Source organism: Athene noctua, chromosome 1 (genome assembly GCF_965140245.1).
Source record: "Athene noctua chromosome 1, bAthNoc1.hap1.1, whole genome shotgun sequence".
NCBI classification, from domain to species: domain Eukaryota; kingdom Metazoa; phylum Chordata; class Aves; order Strigiformes; family Strigidae; genus Athene; species Athene noctua.
In genome coordinates, this window is record NC_134037.1 from 7,264,294 (window position 1) to 7,286,233 (window position 21,940).

Consider the following 21,940-nt stretch of genomic DNA (forward strand, 5'->3'; position numbering starts at 1 on the left):
TAAAATGAAAGGGTCATATAAGTCATACTGCAATAACCACAGAAACTATTTTTAAAACATTTCAGGCTCTCATTATGATGTCAAGAGGTGGGGAAAATATTGAACAAGTACCCAAAGTGGAAAGCAATTTGACACCAAAATCACCATTGAGTAATATCAGATTGAAATTTGAAGATGAAACGTGTGACATAATGGTGTTAGAGGGATGCAAAAATATTTTAATTACCTCAAACTGAATTGTTTTAAAACACAAATAACATTTTGGATTAAGGACCCTAAATAAGAAAAATAAGAATTCACTTCTACTGGACCCTTGATTTCAAAAAATATCTTAAAATATTTTAATTAAAAATATCTTAAAATATTTTAAAAAGAAAAAGTTACTCTCTTCTCCTTGCTTGTCAAACTGAAACGTTGGTTTAGGCTCCATCTAGAAATGGCTGCTTGCCAGAATTCAGATGACTTATCAGAATGATGGCTGCTTAGTAATAAATTCATGGAAACCATATTAGTGAATGCATTAAAGATGATAAAACTTAAAATTATACACTGAAGTTTAATGTACACACAAACATGGTTCCTGCATACATTCACACTATATACTCACACTTTCGAACCTGAGATATCTTTTACAAAATCTTTTATTTTCAAGAGTGCTGAGTCCACTGGAGCCTGTGTGTGTAACACAGAATTATTCATAATACGATGGCAGATTCTTCCCTTCCTGATTGACATTCATAAAGGGAATATGAAACTCAAATATTTTCTGCTGGACTGGGCCTTCATGGACTAGGAATAACATTCTTCACCAAGCTAACTCATTTGTCTCAATGCCTCAGTTATATCCAGTATATACCTAAGTAAATTGGACAAGTCATGGGAACATTTCATTAAAACTGTGCACTTTTTGGAATATAATTATTTTAAAAGGCATTAGTCAAACACTAAGAATTTAAAATAAACTCACAACACTAGTGAAATATAATGTATCAAGAACTACATCTCCAGCTAAATTCTCGTTCCTAGGAATTACAATGGCAATCAGCCATAGAAACAAAACATAATCAAACATAATATAAAAAAGAAAAAAAAGCAGAAGTCTTCAGAGAGGTTTTTAGGATTCACAAAAGATTTTCTAAATGCAGCATAATAAGGGTAGAGAGAAAGTTGAATGTATTAGGAGTATCTACAGTACTGATGGCACTAGAAGGAGAAAATACATGTTTTTCTATTTCTCATTGTAAAAATCACTGGTTTAACTCTGTGAAAAATTAGTAGTTGTTTTAGGAGAATAACGACACACGTGAGAAAATCACAAGTCACTCCATTGCCTTGCAACAAAATGCTGACTGCCATCACATTTCTTCAAAAAGCCCAAAGTGATTAACACAGGGCTTCCTATCCACTTTATTTCATCAAATGTTAGTTTTCCTGTGGTTTTAAGATACGTACATCCCTCTCAGATAGAACACCAAGGCTCTACAACAGAAGACAGGAATTGAAATATTTAAATTTCGCACTCTAAATATGAGATGTCCATATTTTATGCAAAGTAAATGAACGCTTAGATTGAATGTAACTGGCATAAAAATAAAGCAGGTCAGGCAACGTTGTTATAAACAAAGAAGGAAGAAGTCAGTTGCCTAAGGCTGCTGGGAGCAGGAAAATCACAAACACCTCTTTGCCTGCTTTGCTTATGCTTTGACCCTCCAAACCTACGCTAGCTGGTACTGTTGGAGAAGGGGATGATTATTTGGGGTGGTGTGTGGCTGTAGAGGAGCAGCTCATCTTAGAAGCAGCAGTTGTTATCTCAACAATATTCAGTTTGCAGTGTTACTGAGAACCTTTAGCCTAGTTTTGATAGAAAAAACCACTAAGCCACACATTTGGCCCTACAATAACTTTGGTAGTCAACATGTGATATAGGTTACAGTTAATATTTAAAATGACATGCGTTATTTCCTGAAGATGTTTTGGTTTCTTTTTTTTTTTTTTCCTTTTCAGGCTTGGGCACCAAATACCTTTTTTCTTTTCCTTTGTTTGGATTTGGTAGAGTCCTGTCCAATTCCACCATTCCCCAGAGCTCCTGACGGGGTTTTCCCAAGGTGTTGCTGTCCTGCTGATGCTGGGGGTGTGGGTGTAGGAGGTGGTGTGTTTTCAGGAGAATCAAGACTGGTCTTCACACTTGTAGACTGCCCTAAGAGGTGTGGCTATAAAAACAAGATGTCAAACAGCCACTATATAATCACAAAAAAAGTAATATTGCCTTCTTAGATTTACTGTCAGAAGAGATGTAATACAGAATTCAGTTTCCTCATTCTAGAGATTACTGTATCTGTATCAGAGCAATGCTTACAACACAGTACTTATTGCACTTGCCACTGCTGACAACTTTCACCTCCAAATCTGCAGTAGAGAGCGCCTTCAATACAGAGAGAAGGAATTTCCACCCAAGAAAAGAGGGCTTACATTTGAATATAAAGATGCTGCTAAGAATTTAACATTTGGAGCTAGAATTTATATCTTTCCATCTACATCCACAACTTCAGTGTTCATAAACTGCATAACAGAAGTCTGTATCAACACCAGATTCAATCACAACTACTCTGAAAGCAACAAACTACCAAATACATGTAAAACATAAAATACATTAATGTGTGAAAAAGCAAGATTTACCTCTGTAGAGTTGTGATACTGTATGAAGGTGGCAGATATGGCATGACTGAACGGGTCACCAGCTTTGGGAGCCATGTCCTGCTTAACCAAAAGGGCCAAGTCCACCAACTGGAGAGGGAAAACCAGCCAATAATCAGGTAGGTTACTGACATGGTACTTACTATGAATACCATCGTAACAATGAAGAGAGACAGAAGTTGTGGGTTGAGGCAGATTATTCTTAGTGTTTCTCAGTTGAAAACAAGATTATTCAGAGACATTTCAACCTAAGGAACCTTTCTTTTCCACTTCTGTAAATATATGGAGTAATCTATCTACCCAAGAGGGCTTGGCTTGGCACTAAGGTAACGTTTTGTTTTCCAGGAAATCCTGCTTTTTAATCCAATTGTGCAATGGGGTTGAATGAGCCTCAGCACACTGCCAAAGGTCACATAGCAAAATATGTGGTTTCAGTCTGGACTTGAATAAAGTTCATGCTGGACTCCATTCTCCTCTGTAACCATTATAAAACATTTCTATTTGTGTATGAGAGGGATGAATACGGTATAGTAGGCATCTGTCATACGGCAAATGGAAAGACGGACAGGAATCCAGCTAGCTTGGTTAGTAGAAGAAGTGGCTGCATGCTTCTGAAGGGGCTTACAACAGTCACCTGAGGCTGAAGTACATCCAAGAGTAACTGATTTTGTTTAACTAGAGTTCAATCAGCATATTCCCTTACCTGTGCCACAGTCTCATATGCTAAATATGCCAAAATCTCCATTGCAACTGCATTTGGCTTTATTTCCATACTGCTACAGTCCAACCAGTCACGAAACTTGGATGCTTTCTTTGCTGTCAGTCAAAACCATAAGGGGAAAAGGAAAAGTTAACAACAGGTAGGCCAAAATAATGCATTTTTTCCAGTCATAGAAAATACTGCAAATGTGAAACAAGGAGTGTGAATGTGATTTGATTGGCTAAGGAAGGAGTTATCAAAATGGAACTAGTGGGAAAAGACTGTTATTTCATATCCAACATTTTGGAGGCCCATAAGCATCATGGAGTAAAGAGAAAAACACACAACCAATCATACAGGAGATTTCAGAACAGGGAGAGTTTACCTCAGAGAACCATAGATGGGACAAACCTGATTTTGAATATATTGTGAAAGAAATAATATGATTGCATCACATCTTTGATGAATGAAAGAAAGCACTAAAAGAAATCAACACAAATCTGAGTCCCGATAAAATGATATAATTGTATTAACAATAGTGAAGACAAATGAAGAAGGACAGAAGAACTAGGAAGTCCTTGTGTTAACTATACAGGTAGTAGGTGCTGACAAGCTAGCCAAAATGATCTGTAGATGAGTGTTTTTAAAATGTGCTTTGGATATAAAGAAATAAGGATAGATGTAGATCTGCAAATGATCAAGATTGATATGAGGACTTCACACTCCTAATGGGTGAGATCTCTTAGGAGAAAGTACAGAGAAAAATATGGGACAAAGAAACATGATATTTGCTGAGAGAGTAAAAGGAGGAAAAAAAGGATGATCTGACTTACGTCAGTGGTGGACAAGACAATCACAGAAAGCTCTGGAGCCCTGGACAGAAAAGAGCTAATAATATAGAGGTCTTAATGAGGGCAGTTTGTGAAGACAAGACGACTAAAATGAAGTAAATACAAGGTGGGAGAATAATTTGAAACAGCTCTGTCAAAGAGAGTCGTCAATGAGAATTAAAAGGCTGAAGTCAGCTATTAAAAGACAAGTCAGGTATTAAACAGAAAACAGGTGTAAACAGTTGTTATTATTTTAGGAGGGAATGAGAAGGGTTGTAAAGACAATTAAAAAAACCAAACAAACAAAGCAAGAGAAGTGTGAAAGTGACAGCAGGACCCCGAAATGTTCCCTAGAATTTCAATTTGTAGTCCTGTAGTACTTGGATACTTTGATGGACCTTTTCTTTTGCCTGTCTTTAAAAGTGCATAGAAATAAAGCGGAGCTGTAATTATTAATATACACGGTTAGACCAGGCTTCTTAAAGTCCCCTCGAGGTTTATTCTCCTGTGACACAGTTTTCATGGGTTTATATTACAGTAAAAAGTGTTTACTACTTTAAACATAGCAATACATTCATTTTTTACTAAAATATAAGGAAATAAGTAGAAAATAGCCTTTGCATTAGTTTTGAAAAAAAGTTCTGCATGGCCTTTAGTACGTTCTATCTACCTGAGTTCATATTATGCTATTGAATTTGTGCATGAGTCCCTCTTGCTATTATTTGCTAAGTATTATAATTCTTTTATTCTTTAATCACATTAAATGTCAGTGAAAAAGTACTGTATAGACACGGTCATTTAAAAACACTGGGAAAATACTACTGAGATATTTTTATAAAACACAATCCCCTGGTCAGTAACATTCCATTTTATTTTGCAAATTTAAGATTTCTATTTGTTCTGTCTCCAGATGATAATTTTGGGGTTTTAAAAATGACTTTATCACAAACCTTTCATTTCCTGAAGGCACCCTCATCTGAAGTATCATTTATCTAATGGCTCACAGATGTGTGATGCCAAATTATAACTAAACTTACAAAACATATTGAATTAGGAAAAGAAATGCTTATAAAACGTTTTCCTATATTTGCTGACATTTGCTGATACAGAGCAGTATTTCAAATGTGTCATTTATTTGCCATAAATGAGTCACTCTTTCTTCGAATTTAAAAGGAAGAACAAGATAAGGTCTCTCGTTTAAAGACACCATTGTTTTCAAGTCTGAGTTGTAGGATCATGTGCTATTTTGTCATGACTTTTACTGGCTCCTCCACCTCACTTTCTCTGACATTTGACCTAAACCCTTAGTCATCACTTAACCGCTTCTGTAATGATGTTTTGCTACATGATCAAGCCCATTAATTTACAGCTCATTATAGTTGTGGCCCACAAGTACTTCTAGTAAGTTGGTTTTCAGTGCTAGTAAAGCCCTAATTCTGTCATCATGTTATTAGTGTTGGAATGGCATATACTGATGAATTTGGCTAATGTTGAATAAATTCCACAGCAGGAGCTTACAGCTTAAAATAGAAAAGACTCTTTAGTAAGTTCTTTGTGTCTCTGTGGATAGGGAAATAAAAGCAAAACTTGCTGCTCTTCTCTAATTTTAGATGCATTCCGAAAAACCTGCAACCATGAAACTTTACTAATATGCTGACTATAACACCACCATGACAGACTTCAGGCAACTATGCTTGTTTTAATCCAATAACTTTTTACCAGTTCTGTCTTTGCAGTCATCCCCAACAGCACGGTATTTGAGCATATAAAAAGCTTGGTAAATATTCAAATAAAATACTCTGCCTGACAGCCTGAAACTATGCTAAATTAACTGTTCCCAGGAGTTATGCAGACAAAGAATTTAAAGTTTTATTATTGTGGATGAAACAAAAGTGCTTTCAAAAAACATGAGGTTCTGCTATGTTCTCTATTACATAAAATAATAATTGAACATCTTAATACAGTGCAGCCATTATAATACTTACAAAAACTCAATTGCCGACTTTCACAAAATTCTGCATACTGGACCGAGTCCATCATTCGTGTTTGTCTTTCTGCTCTCTGACAAAAGAGTAGAAGTACATGATGTACCTTATTCCAATGAGAACTGCATTCCACAACAGAAATTATAGCACCAGAGCACCCCTGCCATAACCTTGAAGTAACTCTCCCAAATGAAACATCCACTGGACAAGTTAATATAAGCCACAGATTGGTTATTAGACTTGTGAGTTAAATTTCCCAGAGGAGTGTGTCAAGTCTTATTTTAAAAATCAGCTTGCACACCTCTCACCTATGACAGTGATGAGGGCAGAGTTAGGAAAGGTGCTGAGCACTGTCGTCCTGAACGAGGTGCACATTTAAACTGGAGCACATGCATAGTCTGCCTACATATTTACAGATGACCAGACAAGTACAATGTTCTCCTAGACCGAGGCCACCGTGTTCTGCACAGAGCAGAACTGAGCCTGTGTTGTGCTTTCAGAATGGGAGAACTGGCAATAGTGAAATTAATAAATTCCATCACACTGAGGATGTACCAGACAGAGAGGAACACTGAAGTGCCCCTTCCCACAGTCAATACACAGTAATAAATAAGTGTTTGGGTGTTTTTTTTTTTTGTTTTTTTTTTTTTTTTTTTTTTTTTTTCCCCCACTGTTAATCTACGGTTGATTTTTTTATACCTCTGAACACCTACAGGAAAAGAAAGAAAATTAGACTGAACTAGAGCTCATTAAAAAAAAAAAAAAAAAGCTTAAAATGTTCACTACTGGATTTAAGAATGTATTCCACAGAGTCCAGTGTCAACCAAAAGGGTATATCTCAAAAAAGTCAAGGTATGAAACCATAAATATTACACACGCCCTTGCCTCCATATATACACTATGCCATAATGGAATCGTGGTTGAAGCAGCACTGAATTTCATGGTTAGGTTTGAGCAGGTGCTTGAGTTTTGTTTACTTCAACAGAGCACGGCTGATTTTCACAAGGTAAGGGTCTGGTCTCGAGAAGACATGTATCAGAGGCAGGAAGTGGTAGTTAGATTAAATTAGATTATCCTCTTCAGAAGCAGGCAGCTTATTCTAATCTCTCAAACAAGGGAAGTCTTAAACATTAAGGACTATAACTATCTTTCAAACAACACCTCAATGAATAAATCATTACACCTCGTAAGAACAGAACCCTAACTAAGGATACAAAGGGGTATCAGGAGCAGCTGATGGCACTGAGACTTGACTTCTGCAGTGAGTCCATACAGCTCAAGAAACCATGCACGAAGAAGGTAAAGTACAGTTGTGTTTGCATTAAGGACAAAAATCAACAAGCTAAAAACCACACACATACACACAAATTTTGCTCTGACTCCCCAAGCACTCTTACAATGGGGAGTTCTTTAATCTGATTTAACGGAAAACAAAAGGGCTGTTGATAAATGCATTTGGAGACATACAATACAACCAGCATTTGGCCTTAGAAGTTTCTCAAATAAGAAAAAAAACCCAAAAAACAAAACAAAACCCAAGCCCAGTACTTCAATTACAGTTTCTTCCTCTATTCTCTACCTTCTAGGTCACTCTTCTATGACAGTCCAATCCATCAATCATGAGACCTTGTTGACAGTCAAACATGTTCAATTTAGTTGTAAACTAAACCACTAACTGTCCAAGAGCATACCTGGGTACTCCTTCTCTACCCAGTCAATTCTTTCTACTGTATTTTGACTTTTAGTCACCAGGATAGAAACTGTTCTACTTAGGCATTTTTCAGTTCTCCTACGCACGCTTCTAGTATGTTGACTACGTTTGGTGGAGCTGCCATTTCAGATAAGTAAAAATTTTCAGTTAATCTATTCCATCAGAACATTAAGCAAGTCCAGATTAATTTTGTATCCTTTAAAAATAATTTTCACAATATATGCTGTAACTTCAACCCTCATCTAGCATAATCATAACAGAGACCTGTTTTGCCTAATTAATTCAGTCATATTTTTGAAGACAGAAGGCACCACCAGGATCATCTAATCTGAACTTCTGCATAGCACAGAACAGCACATTCTCACATAATACATCCTAGAAATGTCAGTCCTACAATTTCTTGTATAATTTGTTTTAGAAAGGCATCTTATTTGCTTTTAAATTTTTCACTTATTAAGAGATAACTTCTTCAAATAATTTTAAATGTTAACTTTTTATGCATTATGGTTTAAATTCTGTAATGATTTGCGACTGTTTGCCAGTCAGAAATTACTAGTTGGGTACTCCCAGATAATATTGAAATAATTTAATGTTAGGTGGGTGATCAAATGGACTGAGCTTCTCTATGACAAAATTTTCTTGATATCTTACATGGAAATATGCAGGCTCGCAGTTGCTTGAGATCCCTCTCCAACAACCCTCCCTCCAGGGGTCTCTAGCCCAACCTCCAGCTTAAAAGAATGCTATTGCCAACACTAGATGAAATCAGCTATGGTTTTCTCTAGAAAAGTCTCGAAAACCTCCAAGGACGAGATTTTATGTCTCCTCTGGGTAACCTGTTCCAGTGTTGTACTAGGCAAAAAGATTTCTAATGTCCTACTTAAAACTCCTAAGCAACAATTTGTGGTTCCTGACCTTCTTTATTCTACCCAGCACTATGAAGAAATGTTTGGTTCTATCATCGTTGTAACTGTACTTCAGCGGTTGTAGGCTGCTATCTAATCTCACCTTCCTCTTCTTCAGTCTAGTAAAACTAAGTAATCTCTCTCAGGCTTTTCTGGGCCCTCAGCTCTCAGTAGCTTTTAGCTAAACCTTTCCAGTTTCTCAGCATTTCTGTGGAACTGAAGAACCTAAAACTGGATGAAGTGTTCCAGATTTGGCTCAACAGCACCAAGTAGAAGGGCATGGCAACTTCCTTCAGCCTGCCAGCCATATTTCTGCGAAACTGAGATTTGCTTGAATATGATGAGACCAAACTGTTCACTCATGTTTAACTTGACATTCATTATCACCTCCCAGGTTCTTCCCAGAAGGGCTGCTACCCAGACAGCTGGCATCCAGCTTGTACTGATGCACGGGTTTACCCTGCCCCAGATGCAGAAACTCAGTGAGGTTTCTGTTGGTTCAGCTCTTAAAGTTTTCAAGACCTGTCTGGACTAAAGCTCCATCAACCAGTCTGCTGGCCACTCTTGATTTACTGTCACCAACAGATTCGCAGAATGTGCATTTTTAATTTTTGCCCACATTTTTTCCACATTGTTGATGAAGATAGTGAACAATATGGGCCCCAGTATCAATCCCCAGGATATTCAGTTTTACCTGTTGCCACCTATATGTCAAGTCATTGGCTGTTACCCTTCATATCCAGCAGTCCCAGGGATTTAAAGCCCCTTGCAACAACAAGGCAGGCGCAGGAAAGCAAAATGACATGAAATGCTAACATGAGGAATTATGCTTCAAAGTCCTACCTGAGATGAAAAAGAAAAAAGACATTTAGAAATTTGATGCCTTTAACTTTTAGAAGAATCCCATAATGTAATATGGAAACTGCAAAACCACATTAATCCCAAGAGCAGTTATGTTAAATTAAATTATTAGCTATGGCTACTCTCAGCAAATAGACTACAAGACTCTGAAAATGCCTGCCATCAAAGGCTAGTCAGTGTGCCTCACAGCATGTCCACTATCAAAACTTTGCAAGTTTCTTTCAATAAGTGAAACAAAAAAAATACTAATCAAAATACTAAAGAAAGGTGTTGCCAAGGGATTTCTCCAATAGGGACTTAATTTCTCTCTAGAAATTATCTACAGTAGTTGTCTAAACACTAGACTTAATTTTGTTCTTATATACTAAATGACTACTTACACTTACTTTTTCCCTGTATGAATATTTTTTATGTAATAAAATTACCTATGTATCTGTGAAATAAAATTGCTTTCTCCCTTCAATTCTCCTCTCTAAAAGAAGTCTTTCATAAAGGTAGATTCCAGAGTGATGCTCCAAACACCACCAAATAAAACAGCTTTTATCATTAATAACTGGACTATATTTTCTTCCCAAACCACTTTAACAAAAAAACACCCACATCATGGCACAGAAACTCTCAGTTCAGGGGATAAAGATAGACATTGCATCAGTCCAACCAGTTTTAGAATAGTCTATAAATAACCATCAAATGCAGGAGAAATAGATAAATAGCACATCATCTTTAAGGAAACACCGAAGCAAAAACAACAGCAGATCATCTTTCCTCTTCATTTCTCAAGATAATAAGGAATAATAATTTTCTCTTATATTATCTCTGCTTTGGAAAAAATTAATGTTCCCTTATCTCTGCATTTCTAAGGTATATTTTATAAACTCAGAATCAATCAATAACATGGGATAAAAAGGGAGAAGAACATGTGAGCACATGACAGTGTTACTCCAGGCCAAAAGAGTTTAAAGAAAACAGCATTCAGTGTTGGGGAAGTCATAAGAAGTTTGTGAAAATGCTGTAACTTGTAAGTAATGCTTTAAGTCTACAGAATACCCAGTTGCTCTTTTGCACAGTCTTTATTTTCCAACTATTTTTTCTTGAAAACAATAAATGATGCAGGATGTTTAAACTAAGAAACAACTGCGATTTTATACAAGTGAAATTTTCCAAATTCTGTTCTTGGAGGGACTAGCAAGTCACTCACAACAGGACTGAAGTCCTCTTTCATCAGTATAAAAGCAAGTTTGCTGGGAGTCTTTCCTACATGAAGAAACATTGAAACCCATGATTCACCACCTTGAAGCAATCTCAAGCTTAAAACCAGGTACAATAAATTACTTCAATGACACTGCCCCACTGGTTTATCAAAAGAATGAAAAATATAAAGTTTTTACTCCATCTATAGTAGTACTAGTCACTCTAAGCAGTTAAGAAGCTGAGTTATGTGGTGTACAGCGGAGTTAAAATATTTTGCATGCTTTCCTTGGAACATGCTGAAGGATGCAGTAGATAGGACCTGGCACAGTAAATGTATGCTTAGTCCTCCAAAAATGTGTTGCATTATATCTTTCTTTCAGCATGAAGAACTAAAAAGGAAGACTAAAAAGGGAAAGAAATGGTAAAGAGTTGTTGTCACCTACTATCCAGGAGGAAAGATAAACTTATTTTTATTCCATTTTAAAGCTTTCACACTTGACATATAAAGCTCTTTGTGTGGGGGGAAGGCAAGAGGCCAAAGGCTAACTTGCTTACCAACTATTTCATGTCTGAAGGAAATGTGCCGAGTAGCTGCTAAGCTGGAACATTTGAAAAACGTATACAGCATGGCTGGACACCCCTGTGTTTGGCAACAATGTTAATGAAGAAGAGGTTGGCTTCCGAAACTGCTTGCATATTCATATTGTGGCATGATTTCCTGATTTCCTTTGCGAAAGACCTCTTCATTGTGCGCCTATCATGGCTTCAAAGACCTAGGTAACTACCTAGGGAAAAAACAAAGTTGCCCTGCAATGGCTGATATTATTAAAAGAGTATGCTAAACAATTTTTTTTTTTTTTTTAAATTTAGACTAGAGAGTAACAGGGCACTGTATGCTGTACTTGACAGCTCTAGGGTTGTAGGTCAAACATTACCTAGATTAAAAAAAAAAAAATCGTTTGAGAAATGAAGTACAAGGTACCTAAATTTTGAAACATTTACAAAATATGCTGAGAACACATTTTAGTCTTCTGTATCTTGAAACTATCTGAGGATTATCACTATCTGAAGATTTCTGTTATGTAAAGGAAAAATGTACTTACACTTCTGAGAATCACTTGAATCGGTAAGCAAAGAAAAAAAGGGTTTTAAGAGTAAGCATTTTCAAAGATTAAGCTTACTCAGGGTTTTATACAGAAAATAAAAATGCCACTTGGGGAAAGATCAATAGCTTTTGTAATATAATACCTGATTTGGCTATAAAGTACAGACATACAGGGACTTTTTATCATTTTTACCCACCTCTTATAGAACATACCATACATTCTGCAGTAACCATTAATCTGAACAAGTCTGCAGAGCAAACTTGAGGCCTTTGATGTAATACTGGCTTTGAGTGCTTATGTTTTTACTACAAAGTTCCCAATATTAGAAGAAAACATGACGTCTTTTTCTGGCAGACCAAGATGTTCCCAATTTTAATGTATTTTCAGTCATAAATAACAAAAAAAGTTTTGTTTTTTTCTCTACAATATTATTAACACCATTCTGCCAATAAACAGAGTTTAAGACCTTAAGAACCTTAAAAATATTAGCTGTTACAGAGGTGTTAAGTATCTACAACTGTAAATGCCATGAAAGGAAGCTGTGGATGATGACAAACACGAATTTAAAAATAGATTTTTATTTTTTTTAAATTATAACTTTTTGCTACAGAAAAACTGATGATTTTCTGTCAAGGGACAAAAGATGGGATTCACTTGAACAAGTTAGATATCTGCAGTATCCTAATTAGTCACCTAAAGTTCCTTTAGAGCAAAAAAAGATATTAGGTACTTTTAGAGAGCAACTTCATCCTAAACCAGGGGTTTAAAATAAAGTCAGATGAATCACATCTATGAATTTGTCTGAAGTTCATCAACTGTGAACATCAGCAGTGGAGTGCCAGGGATACTGGCCTAGGTCTACATGCCCACAGTCTAGGCGTCCTCCGAAAAGCAAGATGAATTCTGTTGTGATGAGTTAAGATCACCATCACCAACAGGGAAACTTCCATTTCAAGGCTAAGCAAAAGGCAAGACTAAAGAATGACTCAGTAAATTTGGTTCATGCTCTGATCTCAAAGCAATGCAAGTATATACAAAGGCAGCTTTGTACCCTGAGTGTGTGTTAACTCCATTCATCTTCCTCAAAGCATGTAAAATGTAATCTAACAAAGTATGTGCAGATAAGTATGGGTAAGGGAGCTGGCAAGACTTGTTAAGATTATGTAAAAATTTCAAGGGAATTATGAATAAAGCAAATGAAATTGCACAGACAATAACAAAATGAATGGATTAATTCCCAGCAGTCATGATCTCATTGCTTAAGGAATAAATAAAACTGACCTCCTGATAGGGACTCACTGCCCCTGTAGTACTTTGGCCTTGAACATATGCAAATTCTACACATTCTATATTTATTTGAGCCAGCTCCATATCATAACCAAATTCCTTGTCTAAATTTATTACTGCTAGTCTGAAATGTAGAGTTGGAACCTGAAAATGAAACATTTTCATTTCATGGGATACCTTTGATTTCTACAGGAAAATATATTTTTTTCTGCTATAATAAGTATCATCATGAATTTTATAAAACTATGTGTTAAATTTATGGTAGAAGATATTCAACCAGTGCTTTCCAAAAAACATAAAATAATTTTGAATAAACTATGGTACCAAACTTAAAAAGTTCTGTGGGATTTATTAATATATTAAGATGATTGACCTTCTGTCACTTTTCAGGTTGAGGACACTGCAACACTTTTCTGTGGTTTCCATCTGGCTGTATATCAAAAACTTTACACACCAGGTTAATATTAGGGTACCTTTATGTCTTCTGGATAGCATTCTTCTGAACACTTATCCTGACTGAATCAATTCATAGATGAGGTTCATATAAACAGCTTTAGCATCTCACAAATAAAGCTTGCAGTCATCAAAGCAGGCATCACTGCACTGTCTGGGAGGTAAAAAGAGCAAAGCAATCCCTTCTGCATAACGAGTTTACATTTTTTTCTCCTATTCACAGTCAGAATCAGCCATCACACTCTATTTAACAATAATACAATAATTATAGAGGCTCACTTGTAACCAGAAGGAAAATATTGCAAGCCATTAAGAAATATTTAAAGTCTTTCTTTTTGCTTTATGACTAGAGATATGGATAGATGGATAAATAAAAGGATAGTCAGCTTTGAAATGTATATTTACCTAATATTTATATTTGATTCTCAGTTTCTTGTAGTTATTATATTATGTGTCATTTCAAAAAATCCTCAAGTAGCTCTCACCCTCAATATTTTCCCCCATTGTTATTTGCAGATAGCTTGGTTTTGAACTCTCTTTAGGTACAACCACTTGCATCCAGGATAGGTAGTTTAGCACTGAATAACTACAGATTTACCTTACAAATAATCTGGCTCCCTGAAACGGAACTCCTTCCCCTCCACAGAAATCCCTCCCATGCAAGGCTGAAGGGCTGTTTAGACTTGTGGCCAGAACCTCATGGAGTAGTTTTTGCTCAAAGGCTGGTTTTGGTCTTGGACGAAGGCTGGCTCGGAGCAGTACAGGCACAACATGTCTCGCATGCTTTCTCACCATCCGGGGTGTACAAGAGGGTTGGAGGATCCAGTCCTGGTCCTACTGGTCCGAATGGAATAGCCTGAGCTGAGCGAGGTGTTTCAACTCAAAAGTTCACTGGCTGTTCAATCCTAGACATAATTAGCTTCAGTAAAACTCAACACCTAGACATATTCTATCTGTTCACCCAACTATAATATGTCCATAATAATTCACTTTAAAGTCATGGCTTGTTAAGCAATACATCTAGTAAAGCTAGTTAAACTGAACAGTAGGTAAGTTTGGAAACAACTAGGGACCGGCCCTCTTGTTCACTGTTTTTAACTGGTAAATGCAAGTAAGAGAACAAATCTAATTTAAAAAATTTGATTGCAAATGTCTGTCCTGTAAACAGTCAGCATCAATATATGCTTCTGAAAATACATTTGAGAGTTTTACTTATGTTAAATGAGAAATGAAGAAGGAGAAAGTCCTCAAGAGCATTGTTATTAACATTTTTTATGCTAAAAGAAAGGAAAGCAAAGTAAACCTGAGGTACATACTATTAAGCAATACCTGTGATAAAATACATTATCCTCTGTAATTCTTTGAGAATCAGGCCTCCTGACAGACATGTCCTCCTGAATAATACTCTGGAGGTCCACAGTAAAAAGAGGAGCACAAGAAGACTAAAGAAAATTTTGACTAGGAGAAACTTAAATAATTTAATGAGTAAAGGACTAAGTTTCAGGCCATATGAACAATACATATTCATTTTACTCCTGTTATCTTATTTGTAAATATAATTCTGTCTTTTCCCTTACCCTTAATAAAGCAGACCTATCTTATATTCACTCCCAGTAGAACAACCAACTGCCACAGTATCTGCCATTCTTTGGGATATCACCAACCTGCACAAGAGATTACCATTCTGTGCAGGAGATTCACAAGTATTGCAACGTTATAGGCATATCCATGCAGGCATCCTTTGCAGGTGATGCTCTTTCAGAGTGGAATAAAAAAATAAAAATCAAACCCGTTTTTTTCAGTTATGTTGTTTCTTGAAAAATTACTTTTAAAATAAGCCCAACTTCCAAAATAACGGCAGAACGTACATGAACAAATAAGAAATTCAAGACAAAGTTTTTGCTATAAGCACAAATAATTTGCTGTGCATTGTACCAATCCAATTCATAAGTCTGAATTTGGTCTTACGACTTATAGTGGTTATACAGTGTCCCCAGCAAAGCTTCCACTAACTTCAATAGCTTCAATCTCACCCTATAAATATCTCTCCTAACGTAAGGTTGCACCTAGTATAGAAGGTTATCACCCTCTTGTCAAAGGAAAGCAGAAGAATGGGCTCTCAAAATGGAACACATCCTAAAAGAGCTTTTTCTCTATAAGCTCCTACATGTAGATAAGAAATCCAACTTTTACTCTCTATATAGAGGCATTTTGGAATGAAAACAGGCCAGTGTGACTCTAGAGAGAGCTCCAGCTGCTGCTAAGCTGGTTGGGCTCTTTCATAAAGTCATTACAGCATTGCCCCTTGGGCTAGGACTCACCTCATACAACCTTGGGTGTTTTAGTGTAATCTAGTCACCCTTTGCAATCGATGGGAAAATAAAGGCATGTCTATAGGCTGATCACACCTAGTGGGGCACACGCCCTTCTCCTGCAGGACGCAGGAATGCAGATGACTGATAGAAATAAATGTCTGGCTGTCAGCTGAGAACTTCACCCTTTGGCCACAGAGACATGTTAATGCAAACTGGGAGATCATAAACTCCAGGATGCACCTGGCATGCGACCCTGATCTGGGTTTTGAAAGCAAGGCCACTAATCCATTAATTCACAGAAACTGTTGTGTACAAAAATGAGTAAAACAGTTCAGCTCAGCCATTTTCCACAACAAATCCAAATCTGGCAACTTTTATGATGGATTTGTGTAAGAAGTGTATTCACGAATGTCTATAAGGAAAGCATTAAAATTAATTAAAATAAAACACATGGTACTATGTGTATTTAGACGTGCTCTCCTTATCACGTGACTGGAGAGTGCACAGTTACTTGAATTAACTTTTTCTGTTAGAAAACTTTTTCTGTCCACTGTAATCAGAGAACAATACAGAGTGGCGTTCAAAAATGTATTCTTGCTTCCTTAACACAAGAAGTGTGCATATAGACATTTCACATTCAACTTGTGGCATTTACACCACTGAGTCTAATTCTGTGGTTGGATTTTTATTCTTTTGGAAAAGCCTTTCTAATTTGATAATTGCAAGACATGGAACTCCAGATAAAAATCACATGATGAAATTCAGGGAATAAGTGAGTCACACATTCAGTTGAAAAGGAAATGCTTCCTTCAGACCAGTGACCAGTATGCATTACATATAATCTGCATGTGTTTTTATAAAGACAGAGTACATTTCTCTTTAAGCTCAAAATAATTGATAAGAGAGATGTCTCTCTCAGCCTCCCAGGTTGAATTTGGCTGCCTGCTGCCTCCTGAATAGCCCAGGCTTCCTGACCAGACAAAGAACAGGACTTCAATATTCAAAACTCCCACCTGGGTTCTGCTACTAATTTGCCATCTGACCTTGACAGAGTGCAAACGAAGGCTGAATTAATCACATTTTAAGGCTCCCTTTCACAACTGCTGCAAAGCTTATGGGGTTATTTGCACTGATATTAAACCAGTGCAAAGTTTGCGTGTGGTGATGCCATGACGCATGCGAGCCATGTATGCCCAGCTTGCACAGGCTGGGGAAGAAAAAAGCAAAATCAAAACTGCACAATGTGCCCAGATTCGAAGAGTAAGGAGACCCTAAAAATCACTGCCTGAACTGAAAGATCTTGAACAAAAGTATTAGGTTGTGGGTTTTTTTGTTTTTGTTTTTGTTTTTTTTTTTTTTTTTTTAATTTATTTATTTATTAGGACTTCATTCATGACACTGAGAACAAGATTTGGCCTGGTGTGAATATTTCCTTATTCAAATGCTAATGACTTTGTGATACTTGCTATTTATTTAACTATGCAAAATTTTCTATGCTTCTATTCATTACTGTTTCTTAATTTCTTTAAATATAAGCAAATTTATCTTCATAATAGCTTTGTGAGAATTATCTCCACTACATATGTGAGAAATAGAATCATAAAAAGATTATTTTACCTAAGACAGTTTATTTAATTGTCAAACACTTCTTTCTTTCTTTTTTTTTTTTTTTTTTTTTTTCCCCTCTACTTTCTTATGTTAGAGAGGAAAAGGAAAACGTGAATATTCCCAGATGTAACAATATGATTTAGCATTTGGAATTAAGTTAATTTGAACCATTAGCTAATTTGGCTAATTTAGAACAATCTATTTAGTTAGACCCTAACACCATGCCCACTGATAAATATACCACAAAATTATTAAGTGTTTACATAAAACCAAAGAAACATATGCTGTCATTAATTCAAAACAATCACCACCATCCAAAGCCACTACAGGAGTTCTCTTATTAAATATCCCCATTCCCTTTTCCAGAAAAAAAGGGAAGTCTCAAAAAACCGTATTTCTGAATTGCATAAAACTTTCACAGTAATACTTAAACCAGTTACATTTCATTTTGCATAAGAAGTAGAACTGAAAGTTTTAGATAAAGCTTTACTGATACATCATTTAAAAGCAAAAAAAATCAAAATCTTAACTTGTGAACAAAATTTGCCAGATTTTGTTAGTTTGGTAAAGATTGGAGGAATACTTTGAGACTCTCAAGGCTGAAAGCTGACGTGAAACTTACTGACTTGTGAAAAACTAGGCAAGCGTATGCTGGCAGCTTTTACTATCTGAAACGTAGATGTCTGTACCAGTGAAACCACAGTTTCTTAACAGCAACCTTCCAATGAATTGTATCTTAAATAACCTCAGCCATTTCACTGCAAAACAAAGTTATTTTGCAGAGTCTTGTAGAGTCATCATGGCTTACCTTTAACAGAAGAAACAGGTCCTACGTGTCCTGGTCTCTTGCTCTGCAGCACTGATTGCCCCCCAACACCCCTCACTACTATAGACCCTTCATGAAATTTATGAAAAATGAAGTATCATTACAATAGTTTTGATGGGAATTTCTTTTCTTTAAATGCTGAGATGAGGGGAAGGAGAGCAAAGAGCATCTACTGTATATGGATTCATTACCATAAGTTTTACTGATAGTTTATCCTGTTTCCTAATGAAAGCAAAAAACCCCCACCGTGTCTCTATTAAAAAGCAATCAGATTTGGTATCCTGGTGACACTTTAAAGAGCACATTATGTGGGAAAACAAAATAAACATTTACCCTGGCAAATGAAAGTGAATTTGGGTTTTGACATACTTGGCAGGAAGGTAGAATTATATTCATGTCAAGTATGCAGAAAAGCTAATATAATATTTAAATATTTGCTTAAGTAATATAGAATTTAAAACAACACATTAGAAGAAACATTTTTTATGAAATATTTTAAAGTTTTTTAGTATAAGACATGCCATGAAATTAATATGTTCGGCTGAAATTTCTAACTTCTACAGCCTTTGTTACACATTTCCTTCACTTGTAAAGGGGTAAAGAGTCTTCACCTTCTACTGACAAGTCTTTATTTATATTTCCAAGACAAAGGCAGTTCTTATACTGATGGTTTAAACTGATAATGAATATATGCAGCTTTCCAAAGAAATAACCCTTGAGAATCTGAACCTTACAAATGTTGATATAATGAGCTAATGTTAATACTATCCCAGCGAAATCCTACAGCACTTTCTACTGTTCGATATTATATGTGTGCAATTACTTTAAAACTAATTTAGCTTGCAACAAGACATAATTCAGTGAAGACAGACCTTTATATCACTCAGAAAATATCTAAATGCTGTATGTCAACGACCTCTGGAATTCTCAACTATATTTAATAATATGGCACTAATCCATAAATCAAGCTGGATACTGGATGCTAGTTTTATTTCCAAAAGTAAGTATTTTGATGCACTGCCTAAATATCCAGTCTAAATCTAAATTAATACTAGCTGCACAAATTACCAGTGTATCAGAATTATAAATGATTACGAAGTTTGAGGTACAATATTCTGAATTACTAAGATTATTTTAAAACATTTATATTATGCAAAAGACATGCTTAATTTTATTTCATTTGGAGAGATATGCATAATTAGAAAATATTTTGAAACATTTCTAAATTGTCATTAAAATACCATAATAATTCAAAGCAACACCACCAGTCTTCGCTGTAAGTGTACACTGTAGAAATGCGTCATTTTAAAATCACTTGAAAAAGAATTCATTTAAATGTAACCTGATTTGTAAATTTAATTATGAACTATTAAACTAACTGCTCGGATTTTCAGTTCTCCTAAATCAGCACAGCTCCTCTGAGCCCCATCATAAGAGAGAAGCCACTGTTTATTTCAAATCAGCAATTAAAAGCGATATAAAGAGTATTCAGACTGTAAGACATTAACAAAAAGGGCTAGTTTGGGGAATTTGACTTTCAGTCTTCTAATTTGCAGTTCCCAATACACAAATTGTTATGCTACATTATTAATAGCTTTTGAACATAGTATTCATTCATCCAGCCTGTTAGAGAAATAAATGTACCAGGAGACCACTCCCTGCACACATTCTTAAAATTGCTTGCAACGATAACAATACCTTCCAAAGATGTTAGCACCATTCAATTCAACAAGGAAAATTTTCAGTCACAAAAGAGGAAAACAGATAACATTTTTAAGTATAGAAAGAATTTATTTTTTAAAATTTTACTTTTATTCTACAGTTGGTCAAATGATATTAAAAGGTAGAAAGCTTTGAATTCAAGAGCTTAGAAAGAGATATCCCAGAATCCTATTACCAGGAGAATCTCCTGAAAAGGAAGACGTGGCTGTAATTCCCATTCAAAATCAGCTATATAAAGTTACTGAATATATGACATTTATTCTTATTGCTAGGCACTGACAGCTTTGTAAATTTAACCTTAACATTAAAATAATTTCGTTTTGGAAACATCAAAACCTGTGCACATTTCTAAGGATTTGTCTCATTCTATTCAGACCTTCCTGGACATTCAGAATGACTGAAATGGAAGGGTTAAGGGATTTTTGGGAGGTAGATGGGTAACAAGTTGCATCAAAGATCTATGAAAAAAACAATAATTTGAAAAATCAATAGCCGTACTCACATAATGATGGAAAAATGGCTTCAGTTCAAAATAGGTGCTTAACAATTTAACATAATTGGGATGCAAAGAACAATACTTTTCACAACAAGAATTTGAAACACAATTTTGAAAGTTGAAATCTATTTACTGTAAAAGGTATTTATAGTGTAGAGACACTGACAATGACAGTTTGGCATCAATTACTTGACTGTGCTGTTAGAATTTGCTGTAGATTCTCATACCATCATATGTGCTGTTAGAGAAAATTTACTTTTCATTGGTTGCTTGGCTGCCTCAGGGTCTCTGTATTTTTCTGACATTTTTAGAGTCAGATCTAGCATTTCTCAAAGATGTCAATGTCTCTTCAGCATTTTTGTCTCCTTTTTAAAAATATGGTTCAGAGTAACAAAGTTAGCAGACACAGATGTCATCTCCCTAAACACATTTCTTTAAATACTGGAACTAGAAATCATATCTCCAGCCTTGGGGTACATCAAGAGTTAATTCCCATTTCAAGAAGGGTGTGATTAGTAGCTGAAAATCTGCCGGAGTTTAGTACATCTGAGGATGCTATTACAATTTTCAGATATAAAATAATTAGCTGATGATATGAGCTGACAGCTAATACATCTACAATAAACATAAAAAAATTATTTCCAAGCGGATGTAGAGTATGTGTTCCGTTTCTAAGCTGTTTGATATGGTCTGTGTAAGAAGCTAGGACTTGATACCAGATGCTGTATGTTCTACAAGCTTTTTCTGCAGATGTCTGCAGCCTGAGAAAATCAACAGAGCTTTGAATAACACCCCTAGTAAAAGCATCTTCTTGTCAGAGTCACTGTATGATATAGGATATGAATCCCACACAAGTGGATGAACTGATTTTAAATAATACCATCTGACAATGGTAGAAAAAACTCCAGTAGGTCTGACAAAGTCCTGGAAATGGCTCTTAGCCTTGGGAAATAAAATCCAGCCCTCTGACAGAGACTACCCGTCCTCCTTTCGTTTGATCAAATGGAAAATCAAATTTAATGATTGCTTCCGAAGTTCCAGAGGCAAAGTTTCAACAGCACTTAACACTGCTACCAAGGAGTCCATATCCTTGCCCCTTACATATGCCACTCAAAAAAAGAATCTAGAAAAAAAGGTTAAGATTTATTTGAGAATAAAACATATTCACCTTAATGCATTTTTTTATATTATCACTTTACATTGCTTTCTTGCCACTGCTTTTAAAGGAATCTCTTTTAAAACACCAGAAG

General features: G+C 35.8%; 1 protein-coding gene across 4 annotated transcripts in view; it reads right to left on the reverse strand.

Annotated features, from left to right (window-relative positions):
- SUPT3H (SPT3 homolog, SAGA and STAGA complex component) overlaps window positions 1–21,940 on the reverse strand; it is a 278,497-nt gene that overhangs the window by 55,064 nt on the left and 201,493 nt on the right. For all 4 annotated transcript variants that reach the window (XM_074895503.1, XM_074895502.1, XM_074895501.1 and 1 more), the window contains 4 exons: window positions 6,210–6,285; window positions 3,398–3,510; window positions 2,677–2,784; window positions 2,022–2,210 (listed from right to left, as the gene is read on the reverse strand). In XM_074895503.1, coding sequence (XP_074751604.1) covers window positions 2,022–2,210; window positions 2,677–2,784; window positions 3,398–3,510; window positions 6,210–6,285 — 486 coding nt within the window. The remainder of the gene's footprint in view (window positions 1–2,021; window positions 2,211–2,676; window positions 2,785–3,397; window positions 3,511–6,209; window positions 6,286–21,940) is intronic.